This window comes from Medicago truncatula, chromosome 6 (assembly GCF_003473485.1).
Source record: "Medicago truncatula cultivar Jemalong A17 chromosome 6, MtrunA17r5.0-ANR, whole genome shotgun sequence".
In the NCBI taxonomy this organism is placed as follows: domain Eukaryota; kingdom Viridiplantae; phylum Streptophyta; class Magnoliopsida; order Fabales; family Fabaceae; genus Medicago; species Medicago truncatula.
In genome coordinates this window covers 7951772-7974426 of record NC_053047.1, presented here as the reverse complement: position 1 = coordinate 7974426, position 22655 = coordinate 7951772, and the positions used below count along the sequence as shown (strand labels likewise).

The following is a 22655-nucleotide window of genomic DNA, read 5'->3' as shown; positions in this document are numbered from 1 at the left end:
AAATTTGAAATTAAAACCAAACTTTCAGTCTTCTTCTTCCTCTCAAATACTAGTCTTCTTCTTCCTCCCAATCACTTCCATACCTTGCGCCCCCAATCACTCCCATACCTTGCGCCCTAGAACCAAAAACTATCTCTTTCAACAATGTCTTCTAATTCCATAACTCAACCATCATCAAATGGGTTACCTATGTGTGGTTGCAACAAAATCATGAAAATGTTCATATCCAATTCAAGTGCAAACCCTAAAAGGAGATACTGGAAATGCCCAACCTATATGGTGAGTTTGCTGTTGTAATACTTTGTTGTTTTTCTTATTTTCGCACATTTTAATTAGTTGGATATGTTTGTTTTCATCTTAGACTGCTAGTAGTTGTAAGTTGTACATATGGGATGATGAAATTGAAGGACATGCTCCATATGTTCGTCCTGTAATCGCAGCTGAATCACCAACCTCGTCCATGAACAAGCTTCCATGTGATTGCAATTGTGAAGTGGTGATGAAAGATTTGACTGTGATATTGAAAGATTTGGGAATCAAGAAAAATGAGAAGTTGAAGAAGAAGCTACAACATTCAAGGAAGAAGACGAACTTGTTTATGGTTTTGTTGATTGTTTCTTGGGTATTTTTTGTTGGGTTAAGTTGACTGGTGTAGTTGATACATGGTTTGTAACAATCATGTTGAAGTTGGTTATTATGGTTGTAATGGTGTAGTTCAACATTTGTGTGTTTTGGTTGTAATGTTAGTTGAAACATTGTATGCTACTTAAATTTGATTAATTTAGTGATTTTTGTTGCAATTGATTGCATAACCATTCATAAAGTAGGTAGATAATAACCTGCTAAATTGCATAAAGTTTTCAGATTGCAAAATAACATTGTCATATGGCCAATTATAAAAGTCAGATTGAAAACATGTACTAACCAAATTGCATAATAGTTTGAAATCAAAATAACTTTGTCTTATGGCCAATTATAAAGGCCAGAATACATCAAAATGGATAAATGGTTCATAGGAAAACAACATTCATAAATCTGTTGCAAAAAAAAGTAGAACATAGCAGCCATCTACTCTACAGGTCTTGCTTCATCTCCCTTCTTGAACTTGTCAACATTGTCTTTCCCCTTCACTAGTGCTGCAAGTAGCTCTCTGGTTACCTTCTCTAACTCCTCTGGTGGCAACCTTCTCAGTCCAGCCATCATTTGCTGTCTGATTTTCTGATGGATTTCCAACTGTCTTCACCTTTTTTCCTTGAACCTTTGCAATATTATTGTCCCACTTCAACAGTTCATCAACTATTTGTGTCATTGCTTCAGTACCTTGTGCTGGTGGCAATGCTTTCAGTCCATTAATTATCATGTCCACATCATTGTTTCACTGAGTTGCCTGAGATGACTGACTGGTGTTGGATTGAGCTGACAGAGTGTTGATTGATTGAGTAGCATCTTCAACTTGAGCATTTGGTACTTGTGCATTTGGTACTTCAGTAGGGGTTGGTGCAGGGGTTTGTGATTGATCAACTTCAGTATGGATTGGCTCAGGGTTTTGTGATTGAACCTGATCACATTGCAAATAGTGTTATAGCCAAAAACAAATTTTATATAAACCAACAGTTAACATTTAAGGTATTATCACTTACATTAGTAACAGTCCTAGGCCTTTTGAATGGTACATGAGCTGGAGGAACCTGATCATCAAGTACCAATGGTGTCTCAGAATTAGCTCCAGGACCAGCAACATTGACACCTCAATTTCCTGCACCTATTACTCCTCCTTAGATTGTGAGTTATCTGCTTGCTTGATTGTGGTTGCTTGCTTGGTTGTGGCTGCTTGCTTGATTGTGGTTGCTTACTTGGTTGTGGCTGCTTCCTTGACTGTTTCTTAGTATTCTTTACCTAAGTCATCACAATTTTATTAATTAATACATCCTAGTTGCATCATATAAAGAGTTGTTCAATACTTAACTGGTTTAGAGGGGGGAATTGATGCATAAGTCATGACTGATGACACATTTGGTTGAGATTGAGTAGCTTCAAAAGCTGTTGCAAGATCTGCAACAAGGGCATCAAATTCCGGGTCTTCGCCTATTTGGTGTCCTGCCTTAATTGCTGCTGCATGGTCTGGAGCTTTAGATGATTGAGTAGTTGGGACATTAGTTGCTGCAGGGTTAGAAAATTCAGCAGATTACTAGGACCACCTTCAACTCCACCCATTACTAGGACCACCTTCAACATAAGTACTCCACCCATTACCTGCTTTAACTCCACTAGCATCAACACTTTCTACTGATCTAACTCCAACATTAGCACATGTGGTCTCTATAACTGAATGTTCAACATATATGTGAGCCTCACATTTGGTATTAGCTACATACTCAGCAATGTTATCAGTGTCATTGTCATCTATAATCCTTAAATACTTGTCATCCTCAATAATATACCACCATAACCTATACTTAAGGTGATCATCATATCCTAAATCTTTCAATATCCCAGTAGCTTCAAAGTAGCACCACTTGTCCTTATCAATCTCATTAAACCGATTCTCTTTTCCTCCTTTGTAATACAACAGAAAATCTTTGACAAACTCACCCCCATGGTGAAAAACAACAGGTACAGACATCCCTGTAAATTTTTTAAAAAACTTAAGTACTTAATAACCTAACAATTTCATCCCCAACACAAACACAGACGACGACAACACAAAAATCACAACTACAAACAATACAACTCAACAACCATTCAACTATATCAGATTAATAGAACATTAGACAAAAACAAAATTTAAAACAGAGTATGCAAACGTTTCGTCTACCTTCAAAGCTAAGAACACACCTGAAACCGCTTTTCTACCGTTTAATGTCGTCGATCACCTTCGTATCACCTTCGCAATTGAAATGGTTGTGTTTCGCCGTCGTTCTCTCAGTTTATCACCCACCGGAACCGCTTCGAATGCCACAGGAAACTGTTTCTATTTTGGAGCAAACCCTAAAAGACAGGGACGAAAATGAAAAGAGTTGTGATTTTTGCTTTATAAAGGGGGGAAAGTTAACTTGCTGCCACCTCATCAAATATGCCAACTCATTGTCTGCCACCTGTGCTCTGTTAGCCACAATGGCGTTTTTGTTAACAGAAGCTGACAGCAAGGACCTTTCCAAAAGTTTAAGAAGATAAAAGGTTTATTTTAGAAAGAAAAAAAATCTTACAGGGACAAAAACCAAAAATGCGCGAACTTACTGGGACCTTTTACATATTTAAGCCTATTAAATTTTAATAGTACTACAACATTTCATCTTAACTAAAATCCATACTTTTCTTTGAGCTTATTACAATATTTTTCATGAACTTGATGTTGACTCTCATTCAACGTGGACGTGTCTGACATGATGACTTACATTGCCTTAAACTCCATCTCCTCCTTCTTTAAAATGTTTTCTTCCTCCATAAGGTGTGCGAGTTTTTCCATGGCTACCACTCTTTTATCCATTGTATCATGCACGACCTTAGAAGATGTTTCAGTCGCACTTGCATTTACTTTTGCCTTCACCTTCCTTTTTGCCGCCTTTTGAATTAAATTCAGAACTTGAAGGTGTCTCTCGGTTAGTGAAAGCCTATAAGTAGTCACAATAAAGGAAAATAAGACTCGACAAATATGCAACTTCTAAGAATATAGAGCGCACATAGTTAAGTTACTACTTCCATTTATTAAATACTAACCTTGAGAACTAGTGTTTTGAGAACTGGAGACCTTTGAAGTAGGCTTAAAATAACTTCAATGCTAACAAAGCCAAGCTCCAAATGGCTCAAATTTGCCAGTTCAGGTCAGAGCAGATACAGATACAGGATACACAACTTTTGATTGTGTCAGGACCTAGATGACATAAAGAAAATTATTTTGTATTGCGACAGAAGAATAAATCTTTCATCTCCATAAATAACAAACTTATGAATAATATACATGCCATAACTTTTGTAACAATTAATGAATAGAAAAGAAAAGATCAACATATGTATGTATTTTCTATTAACTAAAATCAATAACAAGTTATAACGAATTCAATATTTGACATTACAAATTTAGTGTTATTAAAAGTTAGACAATATGCCTACCTTTGACCCTTCAAGTTTGATACAATTCACTTGATGGAAATGCTGGAAAAGTTGAAAAGCAAAGCATGTTGCGATGTTCTCACACGAGTTTAAAATGATTTTGACAGAAGCATAAGACCGAAAACCACAACCTGACAAGTAAATTTGTTGTGATATACCATAACCACAGTAACTAAATTCTTTGAGATACAAAGCATTAAATTTGATTGATTGGCCTTGTAGGTCGTCAATGTCCACATATTCTTCTTGTATCAAAATACTTTCGAGCAGAGAAGCTTCTACAATAACATCCTTTCCACTTGACCAATTGCAGTTCTTGATCTCAAACTCTGAGAACTGGTAAGCTAAGTGTAAGATAATCAGAGGAAGTGCCAATGACAAAACTGATACCAGACAGCTTCAGATGTTTCAGGTGACCAAAACGAACAAAATTTCTAGGAGCTTCGATGACAGTGAACATCCTAAGCACCAATTCCAATTCTTCCAGAAGTGTGGAATTTAAAAGATAATTGGATGTGCTAGCAGAAAATTTTAGTAGATCAACAGATGAAACAACAATCTTTAGACTTTTCACTCCCCTGTTCAAGATGGAAGAGATCCATATATTGAGATCAGCAATATCGTGCCTATAATGGATCACAAAAGAAAACTTTTCCAACATTCTTGAAGCTGAACTATTGTTATTAGTAAAAAGAAGTGCCTTGTATACAAAGTTTTCAAAGTACTTCTCAAATTTCTTGCGATCAAACCTCACTTCCCTCAAATCTGAAAAGCTCAAACTATTTCCACCATTGTAGAGTGCATCCTGTGAAACAGAACACCTCTGACACAGAGCAAAACCAGCAAAGCCCACCTAAAACCAAAGTGTGTTCATTTACTGTCAAATAAGGCTCATGCAGACAGACAAAAATACTAAATGAGTAATTCAGTCCATATTGTTGTAAGGGTTGGCAATTTAGTATCTCAATTTTACGAAATAACAGTTTAATCCCTTATATTGAACAAGTTCAGTAAAAGAAATTCAATTGTCTCCGCAATATTAAAGGTTCTAGGTATCTCTCGATGCAGCAAGACATTATTCAAGTCGATATGTAGATCTTTCATTTTGCGGCGGTTTTGAAATATATATTTACTAAAGAAAATATTCTAGTATAAGAAGGCAAGAAGCCAAGTTCATTGACATTTCTTTAATTTAAGAGACTAATAAGCTAGTCTGTAAATTCAAATAATTAAAAAACTCAACAGGATTTAAATGCTCATTTACTGCACAAAAACTAACATAATCATTAATTAATTTACCGATAACTAACATTTTCGAAACAAAAAAAAAAACTAAAGTTTGTCGATAATAATATTAAAAAAGGTTTACAATGAAATAACGTAACAAGAGGAAGAATAGAAAAATAACCTTATCACAGACATAGGAAACAGAGGGAATATAATCTGCGCAGTGAGTGCATTTTCGAAGTAAATATTTGAAGAGACTGTCATCAAAGTGTAGCTTGGTGACAGATGTCCAGTTATTTAACCATTTCTTTGACAAAACAGAAGTCCTAACTGCATCTGTTGTTGGCAGAAAAGATAAAATGTGACTTATAAGCTGTGGTTCAGATAGCTTGCTGTGGAGTACGTCTTCAGTATCATGCTTTTTCTTTCCTGTGGTACTCAAACCAGACTCCATGTTTTACTTGGCCTAATTCTGCAGTGATATGAAAACAAGCATAATATGAAATAACCATAAAAATAATGAACTACTAGAAAGAAAGCTTGGCTTCAAAAAAGTTGGAAAAAAGCATAATTGTGCGAAAGAAAATAACCATTAGTGAACCTACAAACCATAAATTTCAGTGAGACAGAAGGTTAAACCAATAGAAATCAGCGAAACTAGCACAAGCGCACAAAACTAAGGCACAGATCAGGAAGCAACAGAGAGGCCATTAAAGATATTTCATTTCAGGGAAGGACATCAACCAAACAGCTCAATGAAGCCAAAACATTATTAATTTTTGTTTCAACTAGCCAAAACATAATGTGGAAAGTGTTTGTTACAAAAGTATAAGTCAAAAGGTGTTAATACAGAAGCAATTATGTTCGAAAAAACAGAAGGGTGGGCAAAACCACAAAAAAAGCAGAAACTCGTGTCTATGATAAAGAATTGATAATAGTGGTGGCACCAAATATATGATCACAATTAGAATCTCACAAGCTCCTTAGTAATGCTATCATATTCCAGTAACAAACACAATCAAACAACTCAGACAACAAATAGAACTTAAAACAATTCTCACTTTCAATGCAATAGAGTAAAACAAAATTAAAACGATTGATCCAAACATACTCGTTATCGAGCCACTATGGTAGTCCACCCATAAGAGAGTTTGTGCAAAAAGGAAAAAAAAAACAGCTTAAATTCGTATTACATGCATATTTCTACAAAAACAGCATTAAAAAAAAAACGAAAAACCGCTTAAATAGCACGATTAAGGGCCTGTTTGTTTTAAAATAGATTTTTATAGTGTAATATCTTTTTGCTACAATTTTTTTAACAAAGAATTTTTAAGGAAAGTTTCGAATGAAAAATCCGTTTGAATAGTTTATCTTAAAATGTAAGTCTAAGTATTTCATCATTTTGTTATAATTCTTTTTTATACTAAAATTTTGAAAAAATCTCTAAAAAAAAAAAAACAGTTTCAAATAGCTTTTCATAAAAATCATTTTTGAAAGATGTCACTTTGAAAAAATATGTGATTTTATTATGTAAAATCTCTAACGATGAATATTTAAGTTAGTGAATGTCAAAATCTCATTTATAACTTATGCTAAATGAGTTTGAAATTACTTCTACTATTTTTGAGTAAATTTCTAAAAAAATCCATTTTTAGAAATACAATGAAAAATCTATTTTTTTTAAATCTAAAAAAACGGCCCCTAAAAAGTGCTTCTTCAAAAACAGCTTAAATGATATTTCAACAAAAACGGCTTAAATTCGTATAACATGCATATTTCATCAAAAACAGCACACAAAAAAAACGAAAAAACAGCTTAAATGGCAAGATTAAAAAGTGCTTGTTCAAAAACAGCTTAAATGACATTTCAACAAAAACAGCTTAACCAAAGAGCTTATACGAAATGAACTCAGCATATACATGCAAAGATTCAAATTGAAGAACTGAAAATAAGTTAACTCCAAAGATGAAGTGAAGCTTGCTTACCTCACAAAGGAAAAGGCAATGTTATGGAGAGAGATGAGAACTGAAAAGTTTTATGTAAAGAGAAGAGAGAAGTGAGAAGTGAATTGCCACCAGAATCTGATTGAAAAGGATTAGAGTGATAAGTGTTTGTTTCAAGGAGAAAATAAAAGCTATTCCTGACATTCTCTTAATTGCAACGTAGGTTTCCTCTTTGTTCATTGGGTAATAGCATGCTCATGTGGTTTTTTAAACGTTCAAACTGTACTGACCCAAAAATAAAACAATATCTATCACATTTATGGGTAAATAAATACTATAAGATTTGGGATAATATTTTAATCCCTCAATTTATTACAATATCCACAATAACTATTCAATGTATCGAAATTTAAAAATAATCATTGATTTTATTATATTTCGTTAATCAGAATAGTTTTTATAATTAAAATATTTTATTAATATTGTCATATTATTTTTTCAATATATTTATTTGTTTTCATATCAGTCCTTATTAATATTTGATTATTGTTATTTTAGTCTTTATATGAAAAGAGTTATTATAAGTATTTATGGATTATTAGCGTCAAAGACTATTTTGACTAATAAATTGTACATTCATAAACTATTTTCAAATTTTGATACATTGAGGGACTATTGTCACGACATCTTACACATTCAGAGATCAAAATGACTATTGTCCAATAAGATTTCATTGTATAAGATTTTATAATAATTATTATAAGATTAATGCAATTATTTTACACATGCTTGTATGTTTGGGCATCGACTGATTTGTATCTGCATTAAGGTGCTGATTTTGTAAATTCTTTGTTGTCTCTTTGATATATCTTGTGCTCAAGAGATTGTTATTTAAAAGAAAAGTATATATCAGTTTTGCCTGTTTAAAAAAAATTACACATGCATATGTGTCGTGACGTCAATTGAAAAATAAGACAACTAATATGTTTTCATATTATTTATTAACGAGATAATATATCATTATAAATATGTGTAAAATAATTTTATCCTAATAAAGTATAATAGTTTTGATGCGGAAACATCAGTGTGCCGCTCTTCTAGGGTTTAGCTCTAGTATAGCAATCAGTGTATATGCCCTCAATTTTTCCTTGTTGGTGTTCTCATGTTCGCCCGTGTGATTGATTTGTTTGGATCTTCTTCCTTAAGGTGTTCTTTTTTCATAGCTTTCGTTCTCTTAAGTTCGGTGTCAAATTTCCTCAATCGACATGAATTTTGTGTCACCATGGTCGTGTTGTTTCCTCCCCCTATGTCAATTTGTGCTTGTTTCAAAGGAAGTGTGAAGCCCAAATCTCGTTAACTAATCCTTCCGAATGTGTCGTCACCCATGTTTTCGTTTCACCCCTCGTTAACCGTTGTCCATTCTCATGGCCAAAGCACTTCTTTAATTTTCTACATACAACCACCACGACGACCCTTTACTCTTCTGTCATTGAAGTTCTTCGCCTTTGTTGGATCCATCCTCATAAAGTCACATCAACAAGCACATATCAAAATCTCAAATTGATAACATCAAACCCACGGTCTTGTGGCATTGCCAAGTGATGTCTACTTTCTACCTGGAAGTCTCTGCTCCTTTTGTCTCCCACTATAAGTTCTATGATAGGATTGGTATGAATTTCTTCATCGGTTGTGCGCCCACACCCTAAACCACCCCGGGGTCACGAATTAACTACTGAATTTATCCCTAAACGCTCTCCTCGAAAGCCACCATGGAAAAGTTTTATTTGGGATTCCTCATCATTATTTTTAGAGTTTGTGTTGGCTTCATGTTTTTGGTTATTTGTTGTTTTATTTATTATTTGTTTGCTTTCTGTTATTGCTGGTTTATTCCAAGTCAGCATGTCATGTGTTTGTTGATACGCCATTGAAGGATTCATCTTATCGTTACTTTATCGTGAGTAAGGAATTCATGGCGACTATCATGAATTTCAACATCCTCCCAACCTCACATATGACTTTTCAACATATGGTTATATTGGTCATCCCAGAGACCAATTATAGTCAATATGAGTGAACAACAACACAATTTTTTTTCCTGGAGCTGGATAACATCAAAGACTATGGATCTCACAAGTTTGTGATCTTCAACCATAGGTGAAAGAAATTAGTTTGGTTGTTAGGATTTTGTTTTTGGAGTATTATCGTCTATTTGCTTTCCGAACTTTATATATTTATCATTAGGATGTATATGGCTATCTTCATCGTTAGTCCAGATTTCAAAATATGGGTGTGAGCAATGTCTCGACTCTTGATATCAATTGTATTATTTTTGCTTTTGAATGAATCAAATTATTTTACTTTAAAAGATATAAAACTTTTTTTTTTTAATTTTGACAAAATTACAAATTATAAAATGCTTAAATGGAGATGTTCACGTAAATGAGTAAGAAGATACAACCTATGGATTTAGATCATATATAAACTTATCTCTTTTCGGTTATAGTTAGGGATCATATTGTCTCTTGATTAAATTACATAACATGTAAACAATATCAAAAGAACAACCATCCAAATTCTTAAGTTATCCACAATGTGACCCTTTTACAAATATGAGGATGCTGAATCATTATGGCAGAAATTCGATAGAGGTTCTACCAACAAAAATAAATACTATATTGAAGTAAAATCCATTAAAATATAAACAATTCACAACAAAAGGAATAACAATCAACAACAATAGAAACTCCTTCAAAAAAAATCAATAGTAACAATATTGAACAATATATGAAAAGAATAGAAATTCTTGTGTAGGAATGAACCTAACATATCATTCTTACAAACAACAAATTAAAACATGACACGTCATTGTTTTTTTAAAAAATAATTAGGAAATAATTTAAGAAATAAAAAATAATTGCTCCTCCTCTCTCTCAACCATTATTTGCAGTTAGTATTCACCACCACCAATCATGGTTAAAAGAAAAAAAAACAATGACGTGTCATGTTTTAATTTGTTGTTTGTAAGAATGATAGTTAGGTTCGTTCCTACACCTGTGAAAAGAATACACCATTTTAAGTTGAATTATTCATTTCCATTTTTTTTTTTTTTTTGGTAGAATTCATTTCCAATTTAACTCCTTCATATAAATTATTTTATCAAGTTTATTATTTTTATTTAAATTATCAATTAAAAAAATAGTTAAATCTCGTTAAAATAGAATTAATCCACAACAATAGAAAAACAATCTACAACTATGGAAAGAATATTGTACAATATATTTTACACCAAAACAAAATATAACTATTTATTTTTTGCCGAATTCCAAATTATCAGGTAAGAAAATCGTGGATTAATTAATACACAGAAAAATTAAATTAAAATATTTCAAAGCGTTGAAGATGAAACACGAATAATACAAATACACGACACTACCATTACCAACTACACTTCCACTTTCCAGATTCAGATCATAGTAATTTCAATCATTAAATTATTAAACTTCATATTCATCATTATTATTTCATTTAATATAACTATATATCATTAATTATTAATTTCACAAAACCCCCCAAATATTGACTTAACAACACAAAAACTTCATATGCATGTCGATGTAGATCAAACACACAAGAACCAAACTTCTCACATTTGAATCCAACCCATTTCATATCTAACCTTGAAATCAAGCTACAATGAAAAAAGTTTGGATTTTGATGATGATAATAATGATGGGTCATATTGATGTCACAAAAGGGGCAAAGAAGGTATCATGGAAGGTACACACACTGTTTTCTGTTGAATGTCAGAATTACTTTGATTGGCAAACTGTTGGTTTGATGAATAGTTATAGGAAAGCTAAACAACCTGGTCCTATTACAAGGCTTCTTAGTTGTACTGATGAAGAGAAGAAGAATTATAAAGGGATGCATTTGGCTCCTACTTTTCAAGTTCCTTCTATGAGTAGACATCCCAAAACTGGTGATTGGTAAGATATTAATACTTATGATAATTTAGATTGAAAACATGTTCGGTGTCTGACAAGTGTAGTTACACTCAATCACTTTTGTTTTGTTCATTTATTATCTGTGTCTAGGTGTCAGTGTTGTGTCTGGTGTCTATGTTTGTGTCGTTTCGTAGATGTTGATGCTAATACTAATAGTTTGTTATTAGTGTTGAAATTGTGTTTTTTGTTTTGATTTTTTAGGAATGTTTTTGAATTTGGATTGTGAAATGTAGATTGGTTTGTGTGGTTATATGTAAAGTGATATTAATGTGGTTGACTTTCGTAGATTGGTTTGGGTGGTTAAATGTGAAGTGATGTTAATTTTAATGTGATTGACTTTGGTAGATTGGTTTGTGTTAATGTGATATTTGGCACCTACTTTTGAAGTTCCTTCTATGAGTGGGACACCCTAGAACTGGTAACTGCTAAAAACCTTGTTCAAATGCAAATTTTTTTAGTATAGTCACTTCAGATTGAATGTGTGTCAGACTGCTCAATCAATTATATCTTTTTTGTTTGTTATTATCGGCGTCCAGTTGTCAGTGTTGTATCTAGTGTCCATACACGTGTCAGTGGTTAAATTTTAAGTGATGTTAATGTGAATTTGGTAAATTGGTTTGTGTGGTAAAATGCAAAGCGTTGTTAATGCGGTTGACTTTGGTAGATTGGTTTGTGTGGTTAAATGTGAAGTAATTTTAATGCGGTTGACTTTATATTCTCCATGATATTGTCTTCAACTGATAAAAGATACGCATTTACAATTGAAGGTGTGTCCAAAATTAATGTGGTTGACTTTATATTCTTCAGATTGAAGGTGTGTCCGGCATGTGTGATTTATGCACATTCACCTGTACTTTTTTGTTTGTTATTATTGGTGTCTATGTGCCAGTGTTGTATCTAATGTCCATATATGAGTCAGTGTTCTATCTGACGTCCATGTATGTATCAGTGTTTATTAGATGTTAATACTAATACTAATAATAATTATTGTTGAAAGTGAACTTTTTTTGTTGTGTTTTTAGGAATGTTTTTAATTTGGGTTGTGAATTGTAGATTAGTTTGTATGGTGAAATGTGAAGTGATGTTAATGTCGTTGACTTCGGTAGATTAGTTTTGGAGGTTAAATGTGTAGTGATAACGTGGTTGACTTTATATTGTCCCAAGCAGGCAGCTTGGTGGTTGGTAAGCTGAGGGACACCGAAGAAGTACTAACCAGGATATCCAGGGTTCACATCCTGGAAACTAACATAACCCACTAACATTTGCTTATCCGAAAAAATGTTGGTTATTGGCATATTCTTTAAGCCCACTTGATGTGTTGTTCTGCTTAGGCATGCTTTGGGGTTAGTGTTTGTTATCACTTGAATCTATGCGCATATGTTGTGGATTGCTGTGGTAGTGAAATTATTTCGTTGAATTATTTTGCACTAGATTTATGTGTTTCAATGGCTAAATATACTGTACATAGGGTAATATGTGCTGATTCTATGTAATTACGATAAATAGGGAAACTGTGAATCCTTGAAACCAGCCTATGTGGTTTCATTCAATCACTTCTATTTTCTCAATCATTATCAGCGTCTACGTGTCTGTGTTAGTGCTTCATAGATGCTGATACTGATACTAATAGTTATTATGGTTATTAGTGTTGAAAGTGGATTTTTATTTTTCTATTTTAGGAATGTTTTTAAGTTCGGATTGTGAAATGTAGATTGGTTTGTGTAGTTAATTGTTAAATGATGTTAATGTGGTTGACTTTGGTAGTTTGGTTTTTGAGTGTTGCTATATACAGTAGCCGCTGCTGTCGTTGTTCTTAGGCATGCTTCGGGTCAGTGTTTGTTATTTCTATAAACTGTATGTGCAAATATGGCCTTGTTAGTTGCTGTAGTAGTGAAATGATTTCTGTGAATTTTGCTCTTGATTTGTATGTTTCAATTGTTAAATATAATGTAAATAGGGTACTTATGCCCTGATTCTATGTAATTACGATCAATAAGGTAGCTACAAATACTTGTATTTAAATTATGGTTCCTGTATATTTAATATTCTCCGCTGTAATTAAGAAACAAAGATTCCATCATTTGTGTCTCATCCTATGTAACACTGATAGTTTAGGTTGATGGCTTGTACGACACTAACACGTGTAGTTACACTCATTCACTTCCATTTTCGCAAATTATTACCCGTGTCTACATGTGAGTGTCGGTGTCGTATCTGGTGTTTTTGTTTGTGTAGCAATTCATAGGTCTCATCTCTTTTTCTTGAAAACAATATGATTGTTTGCTGAAATCTCTGCATGCTGGTTGTTGTATCTTCTACTTCTCTGAGTACTTATGAATTTTGACGTTGACAAGAAGATTGCAGTTGCCAATTTTGCTGCTCTTGCTTCATATTGAAAATATTTCTGTTAGTATTTTGGAATCATTTAAGTTGTTGTCCTCTCCCATATCACCGCTTAGCATGTCCTTTTAGCAAATATGATGCTTCGTTACCAAAAAAATTGTATATAACGCAGAATCATTTTCCCGAGATTGCAAAATGAGAAATAAATTTTTGCCCTCTATGCAGGTACCCTGCCATAAACAAACCTGCCGGGGTAGTACACTGGCTTAAACATAGCAAGGATGCAAAAAATGTTGATTGGGTTCTCATTCTAGATGCAGACATGATTATCCGTGGCCCAATTTTACCTTGGGAACTTGGTGCAGAGAAAGGAAAACCTGTTGCAGCATACTATGGGTATTCACTCATTTCACTTTTTTTTTTTACTCCTAGTAGTGATAAAAAGTAAAAGAGGCCATATTGGATAACCAACTTAATTTAACACTTCTAGCATAACGATGTAAAAGCTTACGTGTAAGTTACTTATATACCAAAAGATAAAATAAAGTCAAACTCTTTTCATATAAGCTATAAATTGTCTTCATGCTATTTTGGAGAGCTTATGGAAATAAGCTGAAAACAACTTATAGACATGTCATAAGCTGTTTCTGTAAACTCCTTCAATCAGTCCCAAAAGTGCTTATGTCAGTAGATAAATTCAAATAAGACAATCCAAACAGGAACACTGATGTTGCGGAATTATTTTATGAAGGATGCTAATGGACTGTTACAGGCGTACAGCTTCGCTTACATTGGCAATAAACAAATTATAGCAATATGGAAAAAAGTTTGATTCTTAAAATATTATGAATTAGAGAATAGGGTTTTGTTAAAATGCAAACTAGAAGATTGCTACTATGAAATTATGAAACTGAATTAAATCTCTTATAGTATATATATTTGTCTTGTATTTAATGTTCAATTTTTCATTTTCTTGTTCATGATTGGAACTAGTTATATACCAAATATTTTTCTTCAGGTACTTAAAAGGCTGTGACAATATATTGGCTAAACTCCACACGAAAAATCCAGATCTGTGTGACAAAGTTGGCGGGCTATTGGCCTTTCATATCAGTGACCTGCGACGATTCGCCCCCTTGTGGCTGTCTAAAACAGAAGAAGTACGGGAAGATAAGGAACACTGGGCAACAAACATAACTGGAGACATCTATGGGAAAGGATGGATCAGTGAGATGTACGGATACTCTTTTGGTGCTGCAGAAGTGAGTAAAATACCTTAAATTAGTACGTTCATTATTGTGATTAACTATTCAGCTTTCACTAATTGTTGTTTCTTTTCTTCTTCTTTCTGCCCTCCCCTTTTGCTTCCTTTTTGTTCACAGATAGGACTTCGGCACAAGATCAATGATAACTTGATGCTCTATCCAGGTTATGTCCCTCGTGAGGGAATTGAACCGGTTCTTCTTCACTACGGGCTGCCATTTAGTGTAGGGAATTGGTCATTTAATAAACTCGCTCACCATGATGATGGAATTGTTTATGAATGCAACCGGCTCTTTCCAGAACCTCCTTATCCCAAAGAGGTTTGTACGCCAAGTATACTTGTAGCACGAAACTCGTGTGTTGTTTTAGAAAAATTTCGCCATTTTATGGTCTATGTATACTGAATGTATGCACAGAAATATGGCATCAGGATTTTCTAAGTTTCGCTGATGATGGAAATCATTTTATTGCAGGTATTACAGTTGGAACTTGACGCTAACCGAAGGCGAGGACTATTTATTAGCATAGAGTGCATAAACATTATAAATGAAGGTCTTCTATTACAGCACGGAGCGAATGGTTGCCCTAAGCCAGCATGGTCAAAATACTTGAGCTTTTTAAAAAGCAAATCTTTTGCCGAACTAACTAAGCCAACATATGTGAATCCTGCTACTTTAAAAATGATGGATGAAGAAGTTGTCGAAACACCCGTTGATCGTGATGATCGAAAGCCACATCCCAAAATCCATACAGTTTTCTCCACGGAATGCACGCCATACTTTGATTGGCAAACTGTAGGACTTATGCACAGTTTTCATTTGAGTGGACAGCCTGGAAATATTACGAGGTTACTGAGCTGCAATGACGAGGATTTAAGGAAGTATAAAGGCCAAGATCTGGCTCCTACACATTATGTTCCCTCAATGAGTCGGCATCCGTTAACAGGAGATTGGTAATTATTTTTCTAAGTTGGAGTATTTCAATTTTCATTAGTGTGATTTAAGTTTTTCATTTTTGTTGCTCGTCATTTATGCATGGATGTTGGGACTTAAAACAATTACCGAGTTTTTCATTCTTTTGTTACCACTTTTCACAGAATAAAAATCTGAAAGAAAAACAATCTAAAAACTGCTTAAAACATGAAGCTTTTTTTAATAACTTCTCTTAAAAATCATTTTCGATAGATGACCTTTTCTTAAGAAAATGATTTTCATTATGGTAAACAAACAATAATAGTTTCTGGTTTTCTTTAAAACCTCTAAATCATTTTTTTCTTATCTGTAACAAACAGACCTTAAATTTTGTAGCATCATTATTCTTTTGTAGATATCTAAAGCTAATTTTGGAAAAAATCTAACTTAAAGTTAATTCTCATGATTAATTACTATGTTAAATTGTACTATTTCCCATGTTAGTTTGTGCTTCCCGGGGTGGGAAATTGTATGATAATTTCGCATGATAAGTTCTTCTGTTCATGTGGCTGAATAATTTAACCATTTAGACTTTTTGCCGAAAAAATTGATAGTTCTTCTGCTTCATTTTAGGTACCCAGCAATTAATAAACCAGCTGCAGTTCTTCATTGGCTTAATCATGTAAATGTTGATGCTGAATACATAGTGATTCTTGATGCTGATATGATCATGAGAGGACCAATCACACCGTGGGAATTCAAAGCTTCTCGTGGACATCCTGTTTCAACTCCTTACGAGTAAGCCTACTGACCTGGGTTGATGTTTATGAGGCCTGTTAATGTTAATTTAAACCAGTGTTGTTAAATAATTGCTACAGTGGTGCCATAACCTTATAATGTGGCGGAATTTGAACAAATCGCTACTTAGTATAAAAGGTTGTCAAATAACTATAGCAACTCTATAGCATTGTTGCGTAGCATAATTTAAGCAAACTACTATATTACGCTATCCGCGATTGACAACACTGATTTAAATGCAGTGCTGTTGACTGCATTTATCATGGTTGCGAACATACAGGTCTCTATTTTGACGTTGTTTTATCGTTCATTTTCAACTGGATAACTGATTTGTATTTTAATGATTTTTGCATGCCAGCTACCTTATTGGTTGTGACAATGAACTTGCAAAATTACACACTAGCCATCCTGAGGCTTGCGACAAAGTTGGTGGTGTAATCATTATGCATATAGATGATCTCCGGAAATTCGCTATGCTATGGCTGCATAAAACAGAGGAGGTTCGAGCTGATAGAGCTCATTATGCAAGAAATATAACAGGAGACATATATGAATCAGGGTGGATCAGTGAGATGTATGGGTACTCATTTGGTGCGGCTGAGGTATTTTGTTGTTACATTCATATCTTCATGCATACTTGACACACCTGTTCATATGATTATCAATGTCGTAATGTTAGCGATATTACCTTTTCAGTTTGAGACCTTGCTCCTTAAGATTTAGAAACATTCTATAGCTTCCTTAATATAGAAAAGAAAAATAAGCCCTCTCCTCCCTCTCCTTTCAAAATCCTCAATCCAAACATACCCTAATATGTTTATCACTGTGTATTTGAACTCTGTCTTACCAGCAAGAAGCTCTCTGTATATAACATTGTGCTGGTTAGATATTTTGCTACATAGAAAATTAAGCCATGAGTTCGGTTCATTTGTTTGTTTTAAATGTGCTCAATTGACTGATGTGTGGAGGGAAAAGAGTAACAAAATGATCATAATCGTAAATTGGAATTATTAAATAGAGAGGTTCAAGTAGCGCTGGTTGCGTGAGAGATTTTCACAGGGGTAACGCTGCAACCCTGCCCAGGTGTCCATTATCTTCATCCGGGTTGTGAAGCTTTAACTGACATTATCTCTGTCTGCTACTCCACCTTAACATCCTACTGTGCCTGACTATTCTATGAGATTACCTGATTGTGCCTTCGGGTATTATTGTGCAGTGGCTTGTTACTGGAGGTTCTTCTATCTCCTTATTAAGAACGGATTAATGGTCACCGATTCTGAGTTATCTTTCATGCATCAGGTTAAATCATTGCACTTAGAGGTTCCACCGTTGATTGCACATTATCTAACTGGTTTTGGCAATACTACCATTCCTTCTAGTCGCGATATCATGTTACGGACGCAGAAGGTTCCTTCATATTGCAATGCTGGTAATACTACCGGTTAGTTTGCCCGTGTTTCAGCTGATACCAGCCATTTTACCAAAACTATCCTTGATTGGCAGTTTATGAGGTGAGGATGTTCGCAAGCCTTGAGGGTGGCAAAGACATTTGGTGGAATTTTCCTTCTGAAATTCAACCTGTTATAGCTGGTGGTTTACGTCTTTCGCTTGCCTGTATAGGCTATGGCTCCTGTGAAAATCTCTCATGTGACCAGCGCTACTTACTTGAGAGGCTAATGGGGTGTTTGTTTTAGAGGCTATGACTGACACTTTAGATTTGCTGAGTCTGTGTCCAGAGAAGATCTCCGAGGAGCAATAGCGTTTAGGTATTGTTGATACTTAACATAGTATACTATTAGAGCATCATAACCTAGTGTTTGGAATTCAACAATTTTTACCCTTATTTTTTTATCATTAAATATTACTTCTGCACAGGGAAGAACTTTGCAGTGTTCATGCATCAAATATTAGTGTAGTTACTTCCTTTGCTTTTCACAAATTGTTACGCTACATGAAATTTTTTCATTCTATAACCAGTGATGTTATTCATTTGATGCAGTTGAAACTGAAGCATACAATAAGCAATGAGATACTGATATACCCGGGATATGTTCCTGAACCGAACGTCAAATATAGAGTTTTTCATTATGGATTGCGATTCAGTGTTGGGAATTGGAGCTTCGACAAAGCAGATTGGCGGGTGGTTGACGTGGTCAACAAATGCTGGGCCAAGTTCCCAGACCCACCGGATCCCTCAACTCTTGATCAAGCTAATAAGGAGAATTTACGGCGAGACATGCTCAGCATAGAATGTGGAAAAACCCTAAATGAAGCACTTGAACTTCACCACAAGAAAAAGTGTCCTAGTGCTGATTCCATATTGATATCAAAAGGGGATGAGAAAACAGAAGAAAGTGGAACTTCAAGGGAAATCGGCAACACCGATGGAACTATTGATTCAGTAACCAATCGCGTTGCGACAAACCATTCAGAGGAATTGGCAAGTGTTCAGAAAGAGGAATTGCCAAGTGTTCAGAAAGATGAGATACCGAGTTCTTTCAGGTTTTGGGTGGTATTTTTATGGGCGTTTTCTGGATTCGGTTTTTTGGTCGTCATTTTTGTGGTGTGTTCGGGTCATAGAAGAAGAGGAACAAGGATGAAACATCATAGTAGAAGGAGAAGAAGCATGCATTCAGGATTTATGGAAAGCAATGGACGCGACCGGCACGGCCGTGATGTTGATTTGTAAACAATGTGATGCTCGGATGCTCCTTTTCATTCTCCCGGCGTAAAGGTGAATTCGTCTGAATTTTAAGACTGCCATGCAGGGATCACACAAGGTTAGAACTTAGAGAGCATGTTTCTTGGGTGAGTATGTGTGTGAAATCATTCTACAAAGCAAGCCAGTCTGAGAGTTCTGAGGTTTGGATAATACTGAGAAATTTGTGAAGGGATCTTCTTTTTCTTTAATTTGAGATTGCTTGTATTATTTTGTATCTAAAAATCATAAGGTCTTAGCAGTGTAGAACAAGATACTGAAACCTACCCCTGCAAACTCAAATTGGATGTTACTACGACAGTTTAATCTTGTATACTTTCATGAGGTGTCAACTCAGTGATAAGAGTTTGACCTGACCTTAAGAGAAGGAATTCAAATTTCATCGGAGACATTTGTAAAATGATCATTAGTATTAATTACGTTATAATAATTTCTCTCTTTCTCTCTTTATTTTTATTTTAAAAATGCTGTCAATCACATTCTCCAATGGATATTAGTAATCAACAAAACTAATTGATGTATACTCTTGCTTACAAAATTAACTATACAAAAAATATATAAAAAAATTATACATAGAAAAAGTATTATAATGAACTCCACAACCTGCTTAAAAGGATTTTTTTTTTTCGTATAAAATTTTCGGAAATTATACTATAGACCACCTTCATAGGTGATCCACCGTAGAATAGTGCTAAAAAAATATTTAAAACTCCAACCGTGAAAGACGTAATCTCTTGATAGTATGGTCCTCTTTATTTTTACGATTGAAATAATGACTTAACTGATATCAATTTGATTAAAACTATGGAAAATAAATATGTAGCTCGTATTAAACCAACATCCAATCAAATCACCGTCTTAGCCATACATATAACAAATGTCATGAGTTTTATTTTTGAATTCGTTGAAATTTCTAATAACTAAGTATCGGTACATAGTAGACCACTTATAAAATTGGTCAGCCAAAGAACTCACTTAAAACGATATGTTGGTCACTTTTTTGAATTCACAATAGAAGAAAAGGAGTAGTTATAGGTGAAAAATTCAAGACTAAAATCATTAATTTCATTGAACAAAGAAAAAGTGTCAGTACAAAGTTTTGAAAATCCAACAGATTTCATAAATGATGCAAAGAATTAGAAACATAATCAAAATGGTTAAGCAAAGACAAAGACTATTCAGTGTACATAACTCAAACACTAAAAAGTAAAATTCCATCTTGATTTCTTGGGAGCACTGTTGCGGCCTTTGTCAGACTGCGATGAATCGATCTTTTTTCTCTTATTTTTCTGGGAATCACCAATTATGTTCAAAAATGCATCTCTCCTTGAACTATGCATATTCTTAATACACGCAATGGCAGCTTTATTTTCATGATTGCCATTTGACTGATATGATGAAGATCTTTTACTACTACTACTCCCTTGCTTCTTGGTCTTCAAATGATCGCGTGAAATCTGAAAAACCTTATCCGGAGTCTGAGAAGGGGGAGACTTGGAAGGAGTTACAGGATTGAAATCGTCGTTCTCTGTGAAATCATAAACTTCTAAACTGCGTTTGTTGCTATCAGAAGCAACATTCTTAGCATATGAACTTCCACCAAGCTTTGAAATATAAGCCAAGCTGGTAGACTCCCAATGCCGCACTCGGATTTTCTGATTTGATGACCCGAAAGGAAATTGTTCACGACGAGGAAAAGTATCAGGAAACTTGCGGCTTTGTGGAGAAGAATACTCAAACTTCTTCTCAGAAAATTCTCTGGATTCACCAATCCTGCTCCTTTTAATATTTTCATTCACAATAGAAAATGATTTATCATGGCAATAAGTGATGTCTAAAACAGACTTGGGAGACGTATTCATCAGACTCAGAATTGTAGATTCCGCAAAATTTGAAAACCAGTGAGTACCTTGTCGGGCATAAAACAATATGTATGCTTCCTGAGACAGCACAGTCTCTTCAGATACCATAGTAACCATTGAATCATCTAACTTATGCCATGTATCCGGAGCAGTGCGAACGAAGCTAAAATAATGCCCTGAAGTAGATGAAAATCCAGTATGCACAACTACTGCATACAGATCATATTTGGACGATGCATCATTCGATATGGTGTAAGGCTGCATGTCCAACTCCAACGGGAAATTGATATGCTTGTCAATCTTTTCAACAAAAATCCCATATGTCTTAAACCTCTTTAAATGGAACGCAGCAATTGAAGGTGTCTGATCTAACATAAGCTGTTTCTCCATAGAAACTTCTTCATTGCAGCCCTCACATTTAAACTTTGCATCAATATCTTCTACCGTTGTGAAAGAATCTAAAGCACTTGAAAGAGTATCTGCATTTTCTATTTCTAGACTCAAATCAATCGATGGCTCATTAGTGTCGGAAGATCGACCACAGTTACAACACCGAAGCCTGCTAACCAAACTGCCTCCAAAAACTTTCTTTACAATATTATCGCCCTCAAATTTTGGATCGTTTTTCTTCAATTCTAAAAAACATGAATCAAGTTTATCCAATACACATTGCATAAACTCATGTGCATCCTCTTGCCGATATCTTCGAAACATCGAAGAAAAGTGATTCAAATTTTCCACAATGATCATAGGGGAGATAACTCTTCCAGTATAACGCAAGGAACGTTGCATCTGGTAGCGGAAAGCGCAGATAACACAATATCCATTGTGACCATCATTACAAGCATGGCTGCACGAAAAAAGACCTTCGACTAGAGGCACTGTATGAGTGAAGCATTGCATGATCGAATTGAGAAAGCATGTGTTACCAAGGTTGGCGAGTCCAGCCGGTATCCATCCTTCCGGCTGCACGGGTAAAACCCGCGAGGAAATACTTGGACGACAATCATCGAGATCCAACGCCTCCAGTTGATCACCTTCGTTAATCCTCTCCTCTATTAACGGTTTCAGAGGAGAGGATTGAATGGAAGCAAGCAAGGAAGTGTCCATTTGAGCAGCGTCTAGGGTTTCGGATATTGAACTCACCAATGAAATACTTGGATGACACTCATCGAAATCCAACGCCTCAGGATGATCACCTCCATTAATCCTCTCCTCTGTTAAAGGTTTCAAAGGAGAGGATTGAACGGAAGCTTGCGACGAAGTATCCGTTTGAGAAGCGGCTAGGGTTTCGGATATTGAAGTCACCGTAGACGGCGAATTCATGTGATTCTTTTGTTGTTCTTGTTCACAGCGTGGTGAATATGAACAACACATTGGGTTTTGAAACTTTGAATTAGAGTATGAAATTATGGTTTTAGAGAGAAAAAAAAACAAAGAAAAAGAATGAGAAGGTTAGGGTTTCGAAGAGGTGA

General features: G+C 34.7%; 4 protein-coding genes across 6 annotated transcripts; 2 read left to right on the top strand and 2 right to left on the bottom strand.

Annotated features, from left to right (window-relative positions):
- The first annotated feature begins 31 nt into the window (after positions 1-31).
- Positions 32-800, top strand: LOC120576140 (uncharacterized). Its single transcript, XM_039827159.1, has 2 exons — positions 32-279; positions 362-800. The coding sequence occupies exons 1-2, from the start codon at positions 145-147 to the stop codon at positions 644-646; spliced, it is 420 nt and encodes a 139-aa protein (XP_039683093.1). The 5' UTR covers positions 32-144; the 3' UTR covers positions 647-800.
- A 121-nt stretch (positions 801-921) lies between these two features.
- Positions 922-7558, bottom strand: LOC25495676 (putative F-box/LRR-repeat protein At3g59170). Of its 3 annotated transcripts, none has more exons than XR_005646589.1 (9): positions 7323-7558; positions 5519-5809; positions 4111-4963; positions 3718-3871; positions 3396-3611; positions 2816-2988; positions 1967-2625; positions 1641-1896; positions 922-1558 (listed from the first exon to the last, which is right to left on the bottom strand). XR_005646589.1 is itself a non-coding variant. In XM_024785816.2 (5 exons), the coding sequence occupies exons 2-3, from the start codon at positions 5789-5791 to the stop codon at positions 4433-4435; spliced, it is 804 nt and encodes a 267-aa protein (XP_024641584.1). In that variant the 5' UTR covers positions 5792-5809; positions 7323-7558; the 3' UTR covers positions 3073-3611; positions 3718-3871; positions 4111-4432. The 3 variants fall into 3 exon arrangements, 1 of the variants encoding a protein (XP_024641584.1); XR_003013050.2 differs by having other exon boundaries at positions 2836-2988; XM_024785816.2 differs by lacking the exons at positions 922-1558; positions 1641-1896; positions 1967-2625; positions 2816-2988 and having other exon boundaries at positions 3073-3611.
- A 3139-nt stretch (positions 7559-10697) lies between these two features.
- On the top strand, positions 10698-19755 carry LOC25495675 (peptidyl serine alpha-galactosyltransferase). The gene is made up of 8 exons (XM_024785612.2): positions 10698-11266; positions 13853-14023; positions 14646-14889; positions 15010-15210; positions 15364-15842; positions 16435-16599; positions 16958-17201; positions 18599-19755. Exons 1-8 carry the CDS (start codon positions 10974-10976, stop codon positions 19286-19288), a joined length of 2487 nt encoding a protein of 828 aa, XP_024641380.1. The 5' UTR covers positions 10698-10973; the 3' UTR covers positions 19289-19755.
- A 762-nt stretch (positions 19756-20517) lies between these two features.
- On the bottom strand, positions 20518-22557 carry LOC25495674 (ubiquitin carboxyl-terminal hydrolase 20). The gene has a single exon (XM_013595903.2). It carries the CDS (start codon positions 22555-22557, stop codon positions 20518-20520), a length of 2040 nt encoding a protein of 679 aa, XP_013451357.2.
- Between the last annotated feature and the right edge of the window lie 98 nt (positions 22558-22655).

What these genes read in the sequence shown, in the direction of transcription:
- LOC120576140 (XM_039827159.1), top strand. Translation starts at nt 145, where the DNA reads ATGTCTTCTAATTCCATAACTCAACCATCATCAAATGGGTTACCTATG. An exon ending in GGAAATGCCCAACCTATATG is followed by an intron (nt 280 to 361) that starts GTGAGTTTGCTG and finishes TTTTCATCTTAG; the next exon opens with ACTGCTAGTAGTTGTAAGTT.
- LOC25495676 (XM_024785816.2), bottom strand. Translation starts at nt 5,791, where the DNA reads ATGGAGTCTGGTTTGAGTACCACAGGAAAGAAAAAGCATGATACTGAA. An exon ending in TTTCCTATGTCTGTGATAAG is followed by an intron (nt 4,964 to 5,518) that starts GTTATTTTTCTA and finishes CTTTGGTTTTAG; the next exon opens with GTGGGCTTTGCTGGTTTTGC.
- LOC25495675 (XM_024785612.2), top strand. Translation starts at nt 10,974, where the DNA reads ATGAAAAAAGTTTGGATTTTGATGATGATAATAATGATGGGTCATATT. An exon ending in AACCTCCTTATCCCAAAGAG is followed by an intron (nt 15,211 to 15,363) that starts GTTTGTACGCCA and finishes ATTTTATTGCAG; the next exon opens with GTATTACAGTTGGAACTTGA. An exon ending in CCTGTTTCAACTCCTTACGA is followed by an intron (nt 16,600 to 16,957) that starts GTAAGCCTACTG and finishes TTTGCATGCCAG; the next exon opens with CTACCTTATTGGTTGTGACA.
- LOC25495674 (XM_013595903.2), bottom strand. Translation starts at nt 22,557, where the DNA reads ATGTGTTGTTCATATTCACCACGCTGTGAACAAGAACAACAAAAGAAT.